The sequence below is a fragment of the Salmo salar genome, chromosome ssa25, assembly GCF_905237065.1.
Source record: "Salmo salar chromosome ssa25, Ssal_v3.1, whole genome shotgun sequence".
NCBI lineage: Eukaryota > Metazoa > Chordata > Actinopteri > Salmoniformes > Salmonidae > Salmo > Salmo salar.
In genome coordinates, this window is record NC_059466.1 from 31,332,758 (window position 1) to 31,353,209 (window position 20,452).

Here is a 20,452-nt window from a genome sequence, read left to right on the forward strand (position 1 = left end):
GAGAGGATAGGGAATTACGTCATCATATGAGGACGACAGGAGGTACAATGTCCACATAGTCTTTTGATGATGGTGATCTAAGATACATGTGCGTGGGAAGTATAAAAACTAAGCATACTCACTTGATGTAGGCACACTAGTGTATAGAGAGCTTCTCCCGCTGCCACTGTGATCTCTGTGTTGTGTTTCTGCAGTACCAGCATGTCAAACACCAACTAGAGAGGGGGAGAGAAAGAGATTATCCATTACAAAACATTTCCTCTTTTTGAGCACAATCAAACGAGGCAGACCCTGTAGTTAGGAGGAAATCCCAGTAGGGGGTGCCTCACCTTGAGGAAGTGGCGTGTAGCGATGAATAGGGGCGTGTCTTTCTCCTGGGTCTTGGCACACTGCTCGGCCAGGGGGGACAGAGCCTCCAGACACAGCTGGCTGACCTCTGAACTCATGGATGTCATGCCCAGCTCTAGGGAGTACATGAGACTCTTGAACAGCTCCTCTGGTAGCTGGGGGATCTTCTCAGGAAAAATCTCACAGATGAACGTGATGAGCTTGTAGTACTGGTTACACAGAGACGGGAACTGGAAACACACAGCGACAAGCCAGTTAAACAACCATTGTAGTACAGTGACTATGTAGATTACTACTTCAAGGAAGGGAGCATTGTACATCTATTGGCCCTGGGTCTTACCTTGAGCAGGTCCTGAGACATGAGCGGCAGAATGATGTTGACCCCAAACAGAACTACGTCTGCAGCCGACACCGACCGACCTGCCGCTCCCGAACCCTGCTCCCGGAACACCTCATCTATTCCAACATCAACACGCAAACACAAGAGAGGACTTTGTAAGTATTGACTACTAACTAGGAACCTAAAATATCATACAGAAACGTTGACTGATTTTGGAGATGAAAACACACACCTGTGTCTGAGAAGTCAATGAACTCCTTAGAGAGCAGGTTGGTGAGCAGCTCCATGATGAGCAGCAGGTCCTGGTACTGGTCCTCCTCAGCAGCCACATCAGCCCTCTTCCTGCCCAGGTTGTTCTTAGAGTAGACCTGCAGCAGAGTCAGGCACGCCTCGTACAGCTTCATAGACTTGGACTGGGGGGGCGGAGTGGGAGAAGAGGTAGCTGTTGACTCGTCTTCCCAGTGAAATCTCCCACACACAGCTACCAGACTCTTATTTACGATGGCTAATACTGCATAATTTAACCTCTCTAGGGTAGGGGGCAGTATTTTCACATCCGGATAAAAAACGTACCCGATTTAATCTGGTTATTACTACTGCCCAGAAACTAGAATAAAACAACATTTGTGGATGAAGTAGAAGTCCTGGGAGTGCATTCTGACGAAGAACACAAAGGTAATCCAATTTGTCTTATAGTAATTCTGAGTTTAGTGAACGCCAAACTTGGTGGGTGTCAAATTAGCTAGCCCGTGATGGCGAGCTATCTACTCAGAATATTGCAAAATGTGCTTTTGCCGAAAAGCTATTTTAAAGTCTGACACCGCGATTGCATAAAGGAGTTCTGTATCTATAATTCTTAAAATAATTGTTATGTTTTTTGTGAACGTTTATCGTGAGTAATTTAGTAAATTCACCGGAAGTTTTCGGTATGTTTGCTAGTTCTGAACGTCACATGCTAATGTAAAAAGCTGGTTTTTGATATAAATATGAACTTGATTGAAGAAAATATGCATGTATTGCATAACATAATGTCCTAGGAGTGTCATCTGATGAAGATCATCAAAGGTTAGTGCTGCATTTAGCTGTGGTTTTGGTTTTTGTGACATTTTATGCTAGCTTGAAAAATGGGTGTGTGATTATTTCTGGCTGGGTACTCTGCTGACATAATCTAATGTTTTGCTTTCGTTGTAAAGCCTTTTTGAAATCGGACAATGTGGTTAGATTAACGAGAGTCTTGTCTTTAAAATGGTGTAAAATAGTCATATGTTTGAGAAATTGAAGTAATAGCATTTCTAAGGTATTTGAATATCGCGCCACTCGATTCCACTGGCTGTTGACTAGGTGGGACGATTTCGTCCCACATACCCTAGAGAGGTTAAACACTTGCCCCCAAATTCACCCTTTCTCTTATTCACGTGTAAATATTGGACTATAAACTGTGTCTTCCTGTATTATACTTATGATAAAATGTTTATTCTATTCTACTGAGCTATTTACTTTGTTCATATAATAAAGTGTGTGATTTTTATTAAAGTGATCCTCACCTCTCCCAGGTAGCAGATCTGTTTGTGGGCGACCTCCACGAACACCTCGATGATGAGGTTGATCGTCTCGGGCGTGTTGCGGTACACCTCCATCAGGCCGATGCAGCTGGACAGGAAGTCCATGAGGAAGCTGAAGAGAGACGCCACGTTGTCAATCTGCGTTGCCTCGGCGATGCCACACAGAGCCTCCAGGGTGGCGACGATCTCCCGCTTCACACTCTCCTCCTGACAGATCTGAGGAAAGTTCTCCTGGTTGATCAGGTTGAGGAAGCGCTGCTGGAGGGGGTGCAGCACCTGGAGGGAGAGGAACAGAGAGGTGATCAATCAATCACATCCAATCAATCAACAACATTTGTCACAAAGTGCTTTACAGTAACGTGGCTCCAACCCCCAAAGGAGAGAGGGCATGAAGAGAGAAAGATCGGGCTATTTTCCTTCCCAACTCTTCTCTAATGGTCTACTGTACTGTACACACTCTACAGTCAGAGCAGCTGGAAGACAGCTGCCATCTCGTTCTTAGATCTCTCCCAATGGCTTTGGAGTCATCTTGCACTACTATACAAAGGCCTTCAAGATCATTATGAGGATCATTATCACACCATAGACTCTAGGGAGATCTAATGGTTTTGGTTAAATCATTTGGCTTCACCGTTTGTTACTACTGAAGTCTATGGGGAGAGTAGTTAAACAGAATCACCACAGTAGGGAAGTTACAGGGAAAAGACAATTGAGATCTCACAATGTGCTACCAGCTGAAGTCTATTTGTAAAGACAGACTATATAAAGGAAATCTGAAGGGAAATGACACTTGAGAGCTGTCAGGTCGTGTCCTTTGAGGGACGTGTGTGAGTTAGTTCCATTCAGGGATTCAGAGTGGGGGATTCCGTGTGTGTTGTCTCTGGCTTCTATAGGGTTCCCCACCTCTGTCCAGTACTGCTGTTTGGTGTCTGAGTCCATGTGTGCAAAGCCCCCCAGAACCAGGGCCTTCATCAGGGACCTCTGTACTGAGCTGGACAGCAGGTCCAGGGGAGGGCTGCGGCTGGCAAACTGCTTTGCCAAGTTCCACCAGTTCTCACACTGTACCACAATGTTGGCCCTGAGAAAGGAAGGATGGACAAAGGTTCGTTGGCATTTGATATCATTGGCGAGATAATGAAAAACTAAAAAACTATCATTCCACCACAAGAGGGCGATGTTTCTAGCGCCAAAGCTTAGGCTCATATCCTATCTAGTTTTTTGTGTGTGCATATTTCAAGTCAGGATACAGAATTGAGTCAGTGTCTCACCTCTCCCTCTTCTCCACCAGACAGACCAGTAGCTCCACCTGATCAGTCAGTCAGTCAGTCAGTCAGTCAGTCAGTCAGTCAGTCAGCCAGTCAGTGTCTCACCTCTCCCTCTTCTCCACCAGACAGACCAGTAGCTCCACCTGATCAGTCAGTCAGTCAGTCAGTCAGTCAGCCAGCCAGTCAGTCAGTCAGTCAGTGTCTCACCTCTCCCTCTTCTCCACCAGACAGACCAGTAGCTCCACCTGATCAGTCAGTCAGTCAGCCAGCCAGTCAGTCAGTCAGTCAGTCAGCCAGCCAGTCAGCCAGCCAGCCAGCCAGTCAGTGTCTCACCTCTCCCTCTTCTCCACCAGACAGACCAGTAGCTCCACCGTGTCGTTGGCCAGTTCAGGTTCAGAGCTCCACACAGACAGGTTGTTGATCACCTTCTCCAGCAGGTATCCCACAATCCACTGGGCCCCCTCCGTGTCCGCCCCAAATGCCATGCTCAGGGGGATACTGATCTAAAGGAGGGATGAAAAGAGTGAGAAAGTGGTGTGAAATGGTGGAGGGATAGATGAAAATCCCTGCAACACTTTAAAAGATCAGATGTCAGAAATAGCCATTGTCCAGTCCAGTGATATACTGCACTCCTCCTCACAATGCCACGATCCACAGGAAACCAGCTTCTACAACACACTTCCAGAGAGTACACTGGTGTCAAGGTGACAGAGCACGGGTGGTCTAAACGTGATCGAACTGGTGGTGTAAACATGAACGTGATGGAACACCATCCCTAGCATTTTCACCACCTCAAGTGTCCATTAGCGTTCAGTGACTATCACAAAGACTATTTATGAAGTCATCTGTCAAAGCCATGCCCGGGACATTACCATGCCAGTGTTCTGAGGGCCTTCTGTGGGCCTTAGGCACTTAGAGGGTTGTAGTGAGAAGTATTGTATTATGGACGACAAATCAGACAGTGGTGTCTGGTGTTAGTTGTACCTGTTCGTAGAGTTTCTCGTCCACCAGTAGGTAAGTCTTGGCCCAGCGTCTGAGGAACCACACAATGTCCTTCCCCATCTGAGGGCTGAGCAGCTCTGTCAGACTGGCCCTCGTAGCCCTGGACTCCACCTCTGATGTCCTCAACACCGCTGACAACAACCTGACAGAGAGAGGGTGGGAGGGAGGGAAGGAGGGAGGGAGAGAGGGTGGGAGGGAGGGAAGGAGAGAGAGGGTGGGAGGGAGGGAAGGAGGGAGAGAGAGGGTGGGAGGGAGGGAAGGAGAGAGAGGGTGGGAGGGAGGGAAGGAGGGAGAGAGAGGGTGGGAGGGAGGGAAGGAGAGAGAGGGTGGGAGGGAGGGAAGGAGGGAGAGAGAGGGTGGGAGGGAAGGAGAGAGAGGGTGGGAGGGAGGGAAGGAGGGAGAGAGAGGGTGGGAAGGAGGGAGAGAGAGGGTGGGAGGGAGGGAAGGAAGGAGGGAGAGAGAGGGTGGGAGGGAGGGAAGGAAGGAGGGAGAGAGGGTGGGAGGGAGGGAAGGAGGGAGGGAGAGAGGGTGGGAGGGAAGGAGAGAGAGGGTGGGAGGGAGGGAAGGAGAGAGAGGGTGGGAGGGAGGGAAGGAGGGAGAGAGAGGGTGGGAGGGAAGGAGAGAGAGGGTGGGAGGGAGGGAAGGAGGGAGAGAGAGGGTGGGAAGGAGGGAGAGAGAGGGTGGGAGGGAGGGAAGGAAGGAGGGAGAGAGAGGGTGGGAGGGAGGGAAGGAAGGAGGGAGAGAGGGTGGGAGGGAGGGAAGGAGGGAGAGAGAGAGAGGGTGGGAGAGAGAGGGTGGGAGGGAAGGAAGGAGGGAGAGAGAGGGTGGGAGGGAAGGAAGGAGAGAGGGTGGGAGGGAAGGAGGGAGAGAGGGTGGGAGGGAAGGAGAGAGAGGGTGGGAGGGAAGGAGGGAGAGAAGGAGAGAGAGGGTGGGAGGGAAGGAGAGAGAGGGTGGGAGGGAAGGAGGGAGAGGGTGGGAGGGAAGGAGAGAGAGAAGTGAAAGGTAAAGGAGAAAAATAAATGGAAAAAGAGGAAAATGGACAGAGAGAGACGGATAGAGAGAATAAAAAGAGGACGAGGAGAGAGGTAACGAGGTAACGAGGGAAGTGATAAGGAGCCAAGGCCAGGACACGGAGAAGAACAAAAGAAAGAGGTGGGAATTCAGTGTCTGTTGAAATCAGTCACTCAGACAACAAATGACCACGTTGACCCACTCTGTTAAAGGCCAGAGAGACATACGGCTTAGTGCATCTTAGTGTTCTGTATGTGAGAGATGGGCCTCAGGACATGCCCACGCAGCACCACAGTGCACTGTTTCACATTGTTTGCAAAAACAAAAGCCCATTGACATTAACAGCGTCGGGGTCGCACAGTGTTATTAGGAAACCCGATGCCGGCCTCTTGTTTTTCCAATCCTCTGTCCCCGTGCCTCCTCACCCCCACAGAGAACAATCCTCTGTCCCCGTGCCTCCTCACCCCCACAGAGAACAATCCTCTGTCCCCGTGCCTCCTCACCCCCACAGAGAACAATCCTCTGTCCCCGTGCCTCCTCACCCCCACAAAACAATCCTCTGTCCCCGTGCCTCCTCACCCCCACAGAGAACAATCCTCTGTCCCCGTGCCTCCTCACCCCCACAGAGAACAATCCTCTGTCCCCGTGCCTCCTCACCCCCACAAAACAATCCTCTGTCCCCGTGCCTCCTCACCCCCACAGAGAACAATCCTCTGTCCCCGTGCCTCCTCACCCCCACAGAGAACAATCCTCTGTCCCCGTGCCTCCTCACCCCCACAAAACAATCCTCTGTCCCCGTGCCTCCTCACCCCCACAGAACAATCCTTTGTCCCTGTGCCCCCTCACCCCCACAAAACAATCCTTTGTCCTGTGCCACCTCACCCCCACAAAACAATCCTTTGTCCCTGTGCCCCCTCACCCCCACAAAACAATCCTTTGTCCCTGTGCCCCCTCACCCCCACAAAACAATCCTCTGTCCCTGTGCCCCTTCACCCCCACAAAACAATCCTCTGTCCCCGTGCCTCCACACCCCCACAGAACAATCCTCTGTCCCTTCACCCCAACAAAACAATCCTTTGTCCCTGTGCCCCCTCACCCCCACAAAACAATCCTGTGTCCCTGTGCCCCCTCACCCCCACAAAACAATCCTTTGTCCCTGTGCCCCCTCACCCCCACAAAACAATCCTTTGTCCCTGTGCACCCCCACAGAACAATCCTCTCTGTCCCTGTGTCCCTTCACCCCCACAGAAAAATCCTCGGTCCCCGTGCCGCCCCTCACCCCCACAGAACAATCCTCTGTCCCCGTGCCTCCTCAAAAAACAATCCTCTCTGTCCCTGTGTCCCTTCACCCCCACAGAACAATCCTCTGTCCCCGTGCCTCCTCAAAAAACAATCCTCTCTGTCCCTGTGTCCCTTCACCCCCACAGAACAATCTTCTGTCCCTGTGCCCCCACAGAACAATCCTCTCTGTTCCTGTGTCCCTTCACCCCCACAAAACAATCCTCTGTCCCTGTGTCCCTTCACCCCCACAAAACAATCCTCTGTCCCTGTGTCCCTTCACCCCCACAAAACAATCCTCTGTGTCCCTTCACCCCCACAGAACAATCCTCTGTGTCCCTTCACCCCCACAGAACAATCCTCTGTGTCCCTTCACCCCCACAGAACAATCCTCTGTGTCCCTTCACCCCCACAGAACAATCCTCTGTGTCCCTTCACCCCCACAGAACAATCCTCTGTCCCAGTCCCTCCTCACCCCCACAGAGAACAAACCAGAGGCCCTTTCCACAACCCCAACCACCTCCAAAATTCCCTATATGATTGCATGTACCCCCCCAACCCCACACACACATGACCCCAGCCCTCTCCTAGTCTTAGCAGCACCTGGCCCTGCCCTAATTGAATAACATGTTAGGGAGTGGTGGTCTGGTCCGGGGCTGGGAGGGCTGGCGCCGGGGTCTGCTCTAAGGCTGGCTAGGTCGCTACGCCATCATGCATCCAAGGGCCTGTGTGTGTGTTAGCAACTGGCATGGCTGGGTCTGTGCCAGGGCATTCTCCCTCTGCGGCACTGGCACCACACCCCCAGGGAGCCACACCCGCATCGCTGGGGACCAGTGATCAAACACACACACACACACACACGGGTGGATCATTGGCCTCACACTGTACGTAATATTTCCCCTAACATTGTACTGTACTGTAGGGGCGAGGACCCCCTACCTAGATCTAAAAAAAGTTTGGCTTCTGTTGGTTTCTATGGACAGTTTCCATGCCAGATGGCCTGTGTAGTGTTATGTGGGCCGTTGTGCCCTGCCTGGAAAATAATCTAAGGGAAAGGCTGCCGCCATGCCATGCCACGGGGCAGAGGGTTTTATGAGACACACTCCAGACAGACAGAGCACTGGTGTGAACGTGACAGAGCTCTACAACCAGGGCTTAGTGAACAAGTCCACAGCTTAAAGCTCAGCTGCTGTAGACAGTGTGGAGAGACTGTCCAAGCTGTCCATTAGATCAGAGACAGACAGTGAGGGTAGACTGTCCATTAGATCAGTGACTCAGATAGTGCTAAGCGATTGACCGAAATGGTCTGTTATTTTTTGGTTTTGAAACAACTAATTGACCGACGTTGGTTCAATTACTTGAATTCCATTTAGTTTGAGTTTTTTCCTTCTTCTGTGGGCTCGATGCGCACATTGTGCAGTTTCTCTAGATATAGCACAGTTCGGGCTTGATCTGATTTATGTCGTAGGGAGTTGTAGTTTCCAACAGGCCAATAGTCTACATAGTTTAGCGCAGAAAACGTGGTAATTAACTACAATGATCATAATCCATTGCGCGCCTGCTTGTCCGGTCTGTGTTTCTTTTACGCCTGCTACGTAAGAGGGAAGAATGCGTGATCGAGAGCAGCTGCATCGCAAGCCATCTCTACCTGAAAATACATGATCTAAGTGACTGATAGTTGGAATTCAGCAGTCCTAAAAATATGCCTTATTTAAGTTGAAGAACGACTAAAATAGTCATTGTGTCAGGCAGCAGCTCTATAGAGATGAGATGACTTGGAATGAAATAATAAAGTCATCAAATAAAACAAATGTAATATACAACTGAAATATTTTATTAAAGTAATGTAAACAATCTATGTTTAATAAGGGATAATCAGACTACCATCATGGGACTTTAATTAATAGTTTTATTCTGCATTTCTACAGCATTCAAACCACAACGCATAGCGAGGGCATTTCCTTTTTTTAAAACCATGATTATTTGTAATAATCGAACCGACCTCAAAAAGCACTAATTTCAGACCCATAGCAGCGACGGGCAACTCGGGTCCACTGACAGGAGGCAGAATATCACTTGGTTTCAGTTCTCTCTTTCAAACCAAACATCTCATTTAGATGTGGGAATCCAGGTGTTCGCAATTAAGTGCCAGACAGCAAATCAGGAGACATTCAGCCTGTACTGTACACAGCCTTTTGACCAATCATAGTCCCTCCCTTACCTGATGACAGAGTCTGTCCTGTTGCACCCTGGGATAGAGGAGGCCTTCTCCCCGGGGGAGCCCAGTATCTGCAGGGTGGTGTTGATGTCTACCTCAGTAGAGTGGTTGATAGAATACTCCATCACCTCCGCCGGGATCAGAGGAGTCTCACCCTGAGGGTCATCTGCCAGGACGTAGCCTGAACCCCCCCACACACACATTCAATAATTAGCATTCACAACTACACTCTGACAACTAGGACTATGGCTAGCCAGAAACAATCCATTAAGGAGGTACTTTTGGAAGACAACATTTTCCATCACAGCAAAACTCCTACAGTGGAGCTTTCCACTGATACATTACAACCAATGTCATTCTTCACCAGTGTTACGCAAAGCACTGCTAAGATCCCCTAGAAAGACTCTAAGCACACTAAGAGAGAGAACCAACTAAGGGTGTATGACTCCAAATGAAGTTAGGCACCAAAGGGCAATTCTGTGGCCACTGAGAATGCTACAATGTACTAAACAGCAGCAGTTGTACAACTGGTGGCCTGGCCCTTCCCGAAACAACATTCCTGCCATGCACCAATACACCAGCGCAGCCTGCCTCCCAGCCTAAATTTAGTCCCGAAAAACAACTAAGGAGATCTAAGGACAAAGTCTATGCCCCCCAGAGTGCAGTTCTAGGTTTCATGTTATGCTAACAGAACATAATTGACTGAATGCTAAAATAATTGTTACATAATAAAACCATACCTAAAACAACAAGGGAGCACTGATGGAACTGAGCCATGTATCCAACATAGAGCACTAGCCTTATTAATGTTGGGAATCATCCTTATAGTAATCCACTGACCTGAGACCAGGATGAGCCAGTGGATGTCTTCGTAGAGGTCGTCTAGGACCTTGCGGTCCACTGATCCGGGGTTAGACGAGTTCATGAGGTGCTGCTGGGTCCTCTGGAGCTGGCCGTGGAGCCGCGTCACCCGGTCCTCCAACAGACTGACCACACACACACACACACACACACACACACACACACACACACACACACACACACACACGTCAGAATCATGAAGTCACTTACAGAGCTTGGGGATAGCCTAAAAGCAAGAGGTGTGTGTGTACCTGGTCAGTAGGGGGATACAGTGGTTGGCTGCGATGCGTCCTAACATGCCGATGCTGGCCAGCTGGTCTGAGAACAGCTCTCTGTCGTCCTCCTGTAACTCGTTAATCTCATCCTCCTCATGAGATGCCACACCGTTTGCTGTCTGGAGAGGACAGGAGAAAGAAAGAAAAACAGAAAAAGAGAGCGTGAAGGAATATGTGAAGGAGTGAGAGAACGTGAGAGAGCGTGAAGGAATATGTGAAGGAGTGAGAGAACGTGAGAGAGCGTGAAGGAATATGTGAAGGAGTGAGAGAACGTGAGAGAGCGTGAAGGAATATGTGAAGGAGTGAGAGAACGTGAGAGAGCGTGAAGGAATATGTGAAGGAGTGAGAGAACGTGAGAGAGCGTGAAGGAATATGTGAAGGAGTGAGAGAACGTGAGAGAGCGTGAAGGAATATGTGAAGGAGTGAGAGAACGTGAGAGAGCGTGAAGGAATATGTGAAGGAGTGGGAGAACGTGGATCATAGTGGATCGACTGTTTACAAGCATTAACATATCAATTAACCATAACAATTGACTGATTATTTGAGTCTAGGTCAAATCAAATGTTATTGGTCACATACACATGGTTTGCAGATGTTAATGCGAGTGTAGCGAAATGCTTGTGCTTCTAGTTCCGACCATGCAGTAATATCTAACAAGTAATCTAACAATTTCACAACAACTACCTTATACACACAAGTGTAAAGGAATGAATAAGAATATGTACATATAAATATATGGATGAGCGATGGCCGAACGGCATAGGCAAGATGCAGTAGATGGTATAGAGTACAGTATATACATATACATATGAGATGAGTAATGTGGGGTAGGTTGACAGGTGTGTGTGTGTGTCTCACCAGATTGCGGGTGCCGTCGGGGGCGGCCAGGTGACACTGGATGTAGGAGTTGAAGACCTGAACGGCGGGTTGGACAAAGCAGCCGCGGGGGAAATGTTCATCGTCCTGAACCAGGGTCAGCCATGACTCTAACAGCTTGTCATACGCCTCCATGTATACCATGTCATCCTTATCCAGCTGGGCAGGGGGAGAGAGACAGACTCATTGAATGTGCCTTTTCAATGCAACAACAATACGTGAAACATTTTCTCCATGGATCCACTATGTTCCTTGCAGTAATGTTCCTGCTGTAAGGTTAGCGGTGTAATGCTGACCACTTCCTCCAGGGCGGCGCTGCGTCCGAAGGAGCAGGTGAGGAGGGTGAGACAGTTGATGAAGGAGGTGAAGAGCTCGCTGGGCAGGGCGGTCAGGATGACACGGGGGAAAGTGCTGATCAGGTTGGAGATGATGTTAGAGATACCTACTGCCTCAGAGTCCTCCATCTCTATCCTGGGACACAAACAAAACACAACCTTAGAGGAATGTTGGCCAATTTGATTCCAAATCAGACCGTTTTTGAAAGTATTTCACAAATGTTTTTGAAGCAGGTATGGTACTAAACCAGACACTGTGCTCTGCTGCCCAGTGTGTGAGCACTGAGCTGTACCTGTTGCCTTGGGGTTAGGGCCATGTTTCCACAGCCCCAGTTAGAGCACAGTCTGGAGGCCTGCTGTAGCTAGCCTACTGCCTAGCACCGTGCAGCTCGCTAACCCCCATCAGATGGATTTAAATTGCAAGCAGAGCTGTTCAATCACTGCAGATTGGCCATCCTGCCCGCATGGTTTTCCGATGATGCAACTGGAAAAAAGCTCCAGGAATAGGTGATTACGGAGAAGGGAGAGAGAGACCCTTACTCACTCCGCCTAGCAAGTCACGAGTTCCGAGCACACAAGTGTGTATGTGTGTTTTATTTATACATTAGAGCTGAGTCCTCTTGATTCAGATAAGAACTACTTTAACGGAGGACAGCCGAGTCGATTACACACAAAATCTCATTACTCTACCAGCCTCCAGTCCAAATAATCACTTACAATCACACACAGCCCATAATGATCAACATGCAGTACAGATTAATCTACGTGTCATCTTAAAACAACTGCCCAAGTTCAAAACTCATTTAGAGCTTCTTGAACGCACAGAGGGCAGCAGTGTTTCTAGCCCTGGATTGGGTCCATTGAAACCAACCAGTTAGTCTAAGGTCCTAACAGACTCACCCATTGATCATGCTGAGAAGCCCCTCCACCAGGTGGGCCAGGTAGGAGACCTGAGCGGTCTCATCAGGGAAGATGGGGCCGTGCATGGAGGCCAGCTGGGCCAGGCACTGCAGGGAGTCCTGGGCCATGTCCGAGTCCTCACGGATCTTTCTGTGCACCTGAGGAGACAAGTAGAGGGTTGTGTTAAATAGTTGTTTTTAAGCAAGTGATGACATACAGCTCTCTCCTCAGAAGACTTTTTCCTTATGATGACGACAATAATGATGGTGGTTGTGAGACCATGAAGGTAAAATGAGCAGAAACTGGGTTGAAATAATGTCTTGTGCATCTCCGACAAAGCACAACACACAAACCGGCCCATGCCAATCATGCCCCATAACACCTGACCAGGACACAAAGGACAGTCACAGCTCTCGGTTTCCATTCAGTCCACGTTAACCCTGACACTTTTCCCAGCTACTTGGGAGTCAAATTACACCGAGGTCTGAGGACTGCCACTGATGACCAGAACAACAGACAGAATTTTAAGACCAATTGAAGTGACAGACTCACTGTCTTTTGAAGCGATAAGAACAGAGAATCAATGCTCGAAGCGCTGGTCCCCGAACCCAGACACAGTAACCCTGGATGTCACCACAAACAATCCCAATCGATAACAGAGCCCGTCTGAATCTCTCCAAGGCAGTCTCAGCCAAAGCCAGAGTGGATCTTCTCAGAAACGGATTGGTAGTCAGAGTCGACTTGTTATTCTCTGTCACAGAGGTTGCATGGTGAATTGGCTGCGTGGACACCGAGCGGTGAGCAGACTTCAGCTCTACTGTGGAGCAACATGTGTTTTCACTGACAAGCAGCGCAATGTGCACGCTTGGCTCTGAACGCTCAGAACTGTCTATTCTCGGTTTCTTTTACTGTTATTGTCCCTGAAAAACCCCAGTGCTAGCCCCACAAGTCCAACGCAACCGTTTGCATGCCACCCAACAGCTCCAGAACTCTCCCTTCTTCCTCTGAGAGACCCCCTCTCTCAACCTCCCTTTTGTTCTCGCTCTCCCTTTCTTCTCCAGCTGTAGTGGCTAGTTGTCAGCCACTGTGATCCGAGGGCTCTGATGCTAACGTAGCGAAGCGCAGCCGAGAGACCTCACTGCTGCTGGGTAGTGCTGCTGCTTCCCTCTCCAGAGTGTGAAGTCATTCTCTGGAGGAGAGAAGTGAAGGGGAGGAGAGAGTGAGGGAGGAGAAGGAGAGAAGTGAAGGGGAGGAGAGAGTGAGGGAGGAGGAGGAGAGAAAGCGAGTGCAAGGCCAAAGATTGTATGCCGCACGCGCTCTAAAAACAGCTGCACCAACGAACATCCGCACAACGCTAGCTATGCCAATCGCCTTGAGTCCGACTATAGTTAGAGACAGGCAGGGGGTAGAGGGTAAATCAAAACAAGACTGGGCACTCCTCTGCGCAGAGAGAATGAGTCTCCTATTTATAGCAGGAGACAAAGCCTGGTGTCTGTTTCCTCGGGGGATTGGAGGCCTTTCTGGGTTTTTTCCATCAACTGAGCGCTTCCGTCGGATTGTCTCTCTCCTTCTCGCTCTCTTGTTCATTCAGATCCAGTTACTGCCGCCCAGGGTGGAATCAGCCATCGTCAAAACATCATAGGTCCAGCGCTCCAGACGCAGCCCTGATTGTGTTTACTGGGCAAACATAGCTCTAGTGTGAGTGTGTACTAGACGCTGATATGTTCTGACTTAAAGCAGACGCAACCCTGGGCAAGAGAAGCAGTACACACAGAGACACTAACAGAATCACAAATTAAAGCCACACTCTCATCAGTCCAAACCCAATACAAGCCAAAACCAAAGCAAACCATTAACAAAAACAGCAGAAGGCAAAATTACAGCTGGTAGGGAAAATGTTATCTTATCACTCATTTCACTAGGTGTCAAAAGAACAGAGTGGCATATTTCCCTGATCTTCTGCCCCTAGCCAAGTTACCCTCCCTGGCCTAGACCACTGTCTCAGAGTGGAACTGAGAATGCTCTTCTCACAGTCTACCTCCAACATTCATCCGTTTCTGTTTCCTTCAGTCACTGAACGGGAAGCTTCAACTTCATAATGTAAAGGAGTGGATGTATGTACTTGGAGAGAGACTTCTGACCTTCAACATTCCTTAGACCACTTAGCCTCCAGAGTGGAGTTGTTTAAAGGAAGACTGACACCCACAGAGTAGGGAGATGGACCCCCTCAGGGTCCTGTTAACGGGGCCCCCTAATCCCAGGGTTAGGGTGTAATCCTGCCATCGCTCTCTTTGAACTCTGACCCTGGCAGCGCGTGCCTGGACGGCCCCCTCCCTGGGCCGTCACCCTCACAGCTGAGGATTGAGAAGCAGCAGCTGAGCACCCCAAAACACACAAAACAGTTGCACACACACACACACACACACACACACACACACACACACACACACACACACACACACACACAGACGGACAAAACAAACTGTTGCACACACAGACAGACACCACTCTTACATTAACCACATAAATACCACATTGTGGAGGTAAGAAACACCACAACTCTTGTTAGGCTGGTCGGTGGTCAGACACAATACAATAGAGATTTTCTGGTCCCAAACCACTCAATGAAAGGAGAGGGATTTACACACATCCAAAATGTAAAATTCTACAATACAAAATATATATTATGATTCCAAACAGCTCAAAACATCTATTGGCTTCTCAACCTCACTCATCCAAAATTATATCTCATGCCAGTTGTAGAAACTGAGCGATGCAGAATAGAGAAGTCTCCAGCGATGTGATATGGCCTGGAGGAGAAGGGAGCAGTATATGGCAGGAGACTGGGACTTGAAAACACATACAGGAGAGAGTAGAGTGGAGCAGTATTCGGCAGAGGCACACAGAGAGCCTGGATGTTGAGGGAGAGCTGACGGATTTCTTCCACACTTAATCTCACTCACACCACTAAGCCAGGACGGCAGCTTCACACACACACACACACACACACACACACACACACACACACACACACACACACACACACACACACACACACACACACACACACACACTTCACTGCCATATCTACACGTCACCTAGGAAAAATACTACATTGCAATATCAAGATTATTTGTAATAAATGCGTCACTATAAAATGTCCCGTTTCACATGCCTCATTATAAAATCCAGTTGAAACCCTCCCAGTCCGTAGTAAGAACCACAAGAGGAGACAACGGTCAAGGAGCAGTCAGCTGGACAGAAGAATGTTCTAGCTACATAGAGAGAGATGAGAAAAATACTCACGGTGAAGAATAGGTCCATAACGCAGGTGTCAAGCAGGGCTTCTCTCCAGGTCTCTGTGGGCTTCAGCATCACGTTCTGGGTGGACTCGAACATGGCGATGTAGTGGCGCCCCAGTGACCCCCAAGTTAAGGCCAACAACATGGGGAATGCTGACTCTCTGGCTCACACACACACAAAAGCCCCTGTCACTAGAGCCCTGTCAGTCAGTCACAGTGGAATCTGGTCTGTCTCCCTCCCTCTCTCTCTGCCTGCCATGCTCTCCCTCTCTGCGGTCTGAGTGGCGTGGAAACTTGTGGTTACTCACCCACTAGCTCTCTCTCATCAAGTCTGCCACTCTCCTCCCTGACTCTGTTGCCCTCTCTCTCACACTCAAGGCTCTCTTTCCTTCACTGTGTCTTTTTCTCTCCCTCGCTCTATGCTGAGGCCCAGTGAAGAAACTCCCACAGGAATGCCAGATCAAAGCCAGTCGCCATCACAAGCCAAGCATTCCACTGGGCCGGACCCACAGCCACTCCCATATACACACACACAGTAACACACACAGTAACACACACAGTAACACACACAGTAACACACACAGTAACACAAACAGTCAGGCTGAAGAGACAGGTGCCAGCTTTGTGCTTGAGTGTGTGTGTGTGTGTGTGTGTGTGTGTGTGTGTGTGTGTGTGTGTGTGTGTGTGTGTGTGTGTGTGTGTGTGTGTGTGTGTGTGTGTGTGTGTCCCTCTCTGCACTCCCTCCAGCAGCCTTGGCTTTATGACCTTCTATAAAAAGCCCTGGTCCACCAGAACTCTGAGTGAACCTGAAGAGAGAGAGAGGTAGAGGGAGAGAAAAAGAGTGTGAAAAGCCTCTTGGGAAGTGTTGGAGACGGGGTATTAACTCCGGTGACCAACCACTGGAGTTCATGTGTGTGAGAGATTTACCTTACTGACAACCATGCATGTATCAAATACAAAACAAAGATGTGGGGGTATATACACTGAAGCAGATTTTAGTCTGGGTACCAGTATGTTTAGCTATCATTCAACTTCTTACCACTCCATGTCACGCTAAACAGCCTGGCCTTCAATCTTCAAATATGAACATTCATTAATCAGGTTGAGTAGAAGAGGTTTTTGATCCAGATTCAATAACCCTTCAAGCTATAATCAAATCAAAAGATTATGCAAATACTGGAACTCTATCACTTTCCTCCACAAAACACATTGGTATTCATTTGGTTGCTAGCAACAGTTTGTCCAGACGAAACCAATCTGTCAAAAGTTGCTAGCTCATGTCAAATTTCTCTAACTAAATACATACCTCAATTCCAACCACAAAACGACTTAGCTGTTTTTAACCTATCAAAAATACAGCAACTTGACTAGCTAACAGCTAAATGTTTTGGACTTCGTTGTTATATAATTCTATACTGAACAAAATTATAAATAAAACATGCAACAATTTCAAAGATTTTGCTGAGAGTTCGTTCATATAAGGAAATCAGTCAATTTAAAAATTCATAAGGCCCTAATCTATGGATTTCACATGACTGAGCATGGGCGCAGCCAAGAGAAAATCAGAATTAGTTTTTCCCCCTACAGAAATACTCCTCTAAGTCTATATTTAACTCATCTAGGTATTTTCTGTCCAGATTACTTTTTGGCCATTGTAGATACAGTACATTGGCAGTGGACGTGTTAAGAGTACAAAGCTATGTTAAGGAGTTGGGGGGGTTTAAGTGATACATCCTCCACTAAGTCTCGCTTGCAGCCCTGTCATGTGAAATAACACTGGAGGAATGCCCCTCACCCCCTCCCTCCCCTGCTCTCCCCAATTCCCCCCTCTCCTGCCCGAGTTAGGACAGCCGTCCCCAAGACAGCATAACTCACTGGTTTGGAGTGTATGTGTGTCAAGGTCTCCAGTGGGTCAAGGCGAGGGGCAGGCCTGAAGCCTGAGCAAGACCCCAACCCGACCTCAGGGTTAATGTCAGTGTGGAGACGCGTTGTCGTATTAACGCACAGGGAGCGCAGCTCAGAGGTGACACACGCCAAGGCCCAGAGGGGGAGTGCGGCGTGGACAGATGCCAAACATGCCGCGGGTTGGTTTGTGAAGGATCGAGCCAGGCTACGGCTGTCAAGCATGCAATTAAGGAACAGCCCCTTGACACACACTCACATTCAAACACAGAGACATGTCTGATTCACGTGGACCGAAAGCCACACCACTTTACCTTCCCAGGAGTCATCATAAATCTGTTCTCTGTTCCAACAATCATTCAGACAGCACCCACACTGACTAACTGCCACTTGAAACACACACAGACACACACACACACACAGACACACACACACACACACACGAGGGTGTCTGGTATTCCAGACGGACACTCAACAAGCAGTGGGGTTTAAAGAGGCCTGGTTATTGGGCTGCTATCTGGTATGGGCAGACACAGACACACAAGGCCTCTTTGAAAGTGATACATAACCCTGGTTGGCAGCGACGCCACCTCAGATCCATTTAAATACTGAGAGAGGCGGGAGAGAGAGAGGCTGCCAGTCTGAGTAGGATTAACGCGCCAATGACACACACATACGCCCACATGCACGCACGCACGCACACACACACACACGACTTAGAACACACCAACACAAACACAGCCAAATATGAGAGCAACAAATGAAAACATATATCATATATCACACCCCAAACCTTTTGCACTGAACCCAAGACCCCCGAATATTCCTATGACAAAAACAAACAAGACCAATGTTTCTGTCCAAACGACATTCGGCCCCAAACTTGCAAAGAGACGATTCTGCTCCTAGTGCCGGTTTCGTTCCTTGTTCTAGCATCTCTTCTCTTAACTCATACGGACCCAGAACTTAATTGAGTAGCTGACCAATTATGTAAGACTTAAGTTCTGGGTTAACATAGGTCCTAACCCACCAATGGGGAAACACTGCAGACTAGAGAAAGGATATGATTGGGCGGCAAGAAGTTCCAGCTGAGGACCTGATTGGCCAGGGCCAGGTATCTCTGGAACACTGAGGACATCTGAGCGTTGAGGTTCTCTCTGCGACTGAACTCCTGCAGCACCTCCATGGTCAACATGAAGATCTGATGAAGGTCATCCTCCTGAACACACACATTAGGACAAAAATACACAAAACTGTCAATGTAAGCAAACAAACACACTCCTACCAAGTCAGAGATAACATAGTGTTCACTTAGAAAGGAACAGAGGATAGAGGAGAAGGAGCAGGAGGAAGAGAAGAGGCCTGACCTGAAAAATGCGTTTGCAGCTGCCGTGGAACTCCATGTTGAGGCCGATGTTACTGGTCTTACTGGAGCTGGAGAACTCACTGATGAGGGCCGTCAGGATGGAGCAGGCCAGCGTCTGCTGCAGGTACACAAACATACACACACAGGTCACACACACCGTCTGGTCATATTTCACATTGAGGGTAGCTGACAGAATAGCAGCCAGCTTACTACAGAGGCCTGATCTAAAAGAGAGCCAGGCTTTGAACCCCTCCCTGGCCTCCTGAAACCCTACCTGGCCTCCTGAAGACACAGACTGCCATCTAGTGGAGACAGGAGAGCTCTACTACTGGGAGAGTTCATATAAGGTTGATGAGACCAGAAATCTCACAGGAAAAGTGGGAAACAGCATGGGCCTTTAAAGGGCAACAGCACTTCCTGATTTGGCCTTGTTTTTTATGTGCGTGTCTCGTGTGCTCACAGGTGGGAAAAGTTTGCCAAATTATTTTGCCAATAAGCTTGTGCAAACGTGGCAAAATTGATTTGACTTTGGATAGCATATCTCCGGGGCTGGTTAGGGACTGTCAATAAATTAAAATGTAAAATGACACTATTTTCCTGTTGCACACCTTTTAGTTCTCATTAAATGCTTTCAATATTTGTATATTAATTTCTACAATTTACAGTTGGTTTGAGGTTAAGTCATTGAAATTTGGAGCTATTAGAATTTTAACATATTGTCCTATGTACATTATGTAATTTACTGATGGTCCCCAACCTAGCCCCATAGGTATATCCAAAGTCCATCCGAATTGACCATGGGCATTATGATTGGGTTGCACTAGCTGCACTCCGAATTCATGATTACTTGTGTGCTGCCAGCATGTGGACAGGATTGAAACAAACCCAACCTTCATTTACGTTTTGATGCAGTCACACAAAACTGTTTTGGACAAGACTGACTTTATGATCAAAATGATCCTATTTACACTTTGAAGTCAATTTTGACAGTAGAATAAATGTTTGACTCACAGATTGGCCATTTTCTAAATGAGAATATGGATTTTAGGGGCAGTTGCTCTTTAAAGCCAGAAGTACAGTGAAAATCTACTATCGGATTTGAGGGAGTGGACTTGTTCACCACACACACACAAAGTATTCAGACCCCTTGACTTTTTCAACATATTGATACAAGCTTGGCACACCTGTATTTGGGGAGTTTCTCCCATTCTGCTCTGCAGATCCTCTCAAGTTCTGTCAGGTTGGCTATTTTCAGGTCTCTCCAGAGATGTTCCATCGGGCTCAAGTCCGGGCAACTCAAGGACATTGAGACTTCTCCTAAAGCCACTCCTGCGTTGTCTTGGCTGTGTGCTTATGGTCATTGTCCTGTTGGAAGGTGAACCTTCGCCACAGTCTGAGGTCCTGAGTGCTCTGGAGCAGGTTTTCATCAAGGATCTCTCTGCACTTTGCTCCATTCATCTTTCCCTCGATCCTTACTAGTCTCCCAGTCCCTGCCGCTGAAAAACATCCACAAAGCATGATGCTGCCACCACGCTTCCCCCGAAGGGATGGTGCCAGGTTTCCTCAAGACGTGACGCTTGGTTGTCAGGCCAAAGAGTTCAATCTTGGTTT

The 20,452-nt window shown here is 48.4% G+C and overlaps 1 protein-coding gene across 2 annotated transcripts in view; it reads right to left on the minus strand.

The window, feature by feature from the left end:
- xpo4 (exportin 4) overlaps nucleotides 1-20,452 on the minus strand; it is a 43,764-nt gene that overhangs the window by 887 nt on the left and 22,425 nt on the right. The window contains exons 5-21 of one of the 2 annotated variants that reach the window (XM_014174045.2): nucleotides 18,843-18,959; nucleotides 18,541-18,694; nucleotides 15,578-15,690; nucleotides 12,272-12,429; nucleotides 11,333-11,507; nucleotides 11,019-11,195; nucleotides 10,137-10,279; nucleotides 9,865-10,010; nucleotides 9,028-9,205; nucleotides 4,500-4,659; nucleotides 3,849-4,018; nucleotides 3,154-3,328; nucleotides 2,233-2,526; nucleotides 921-1,101; nucleotides 689-804; nucleotides 330-578; nucleotides 123-215 (exon numbers count right to left, since the gene is read on the minus strand). In XM_014174045.2, coding sequence (XP_014029520.1) covers nucleotides 123-215; nucleotides 330-578; nucleotides 689-804; nucleotides 921-1,101; nucleotides 2,233-2,526; nucleotides 3,154-3,328; nucleotides 3,849-4,018; nucleotides 4,500-4,659; nucleotides 9,028-9,205; nucleotides 9,865-10,010; nucleotides 10,137-10,279; nucleotides 11,019-11,195; nucleotides 11,333-11,507; nucleotides 12,272-12,429; nucleotides 15,578-15,690; nucleotides 18,541-18,694; nucleotides 18,843-18,959 — 2,799 coding nt within the window. Of the gene's footprint in view, nucleotides 1-122; nucleotides 216-329; nucleotides 579-688; nucleotides 817-920; nucleotides 1,102-2,232; nucleotides 2,527-3,153; nucleotides 3,329-3,848; nucleotides 4,019-4,499; nucleotides 4,660-9,027; nucleotides 9,206-9,864; nucleotides 10,011-10,136; nucleotides 10,280-11,018; nucleotides 11,196-11,332; nucleotides 11,508-12,271; nucleotides 12,430-15,577; nucleotides 15,691-18,540; nucleotides 18,695-18,842; nucleotides 18,960-20,452 lie in introns of both variants that reach the window. The other variant, XM_014174044.2, reaches the window with a different exon arrangement.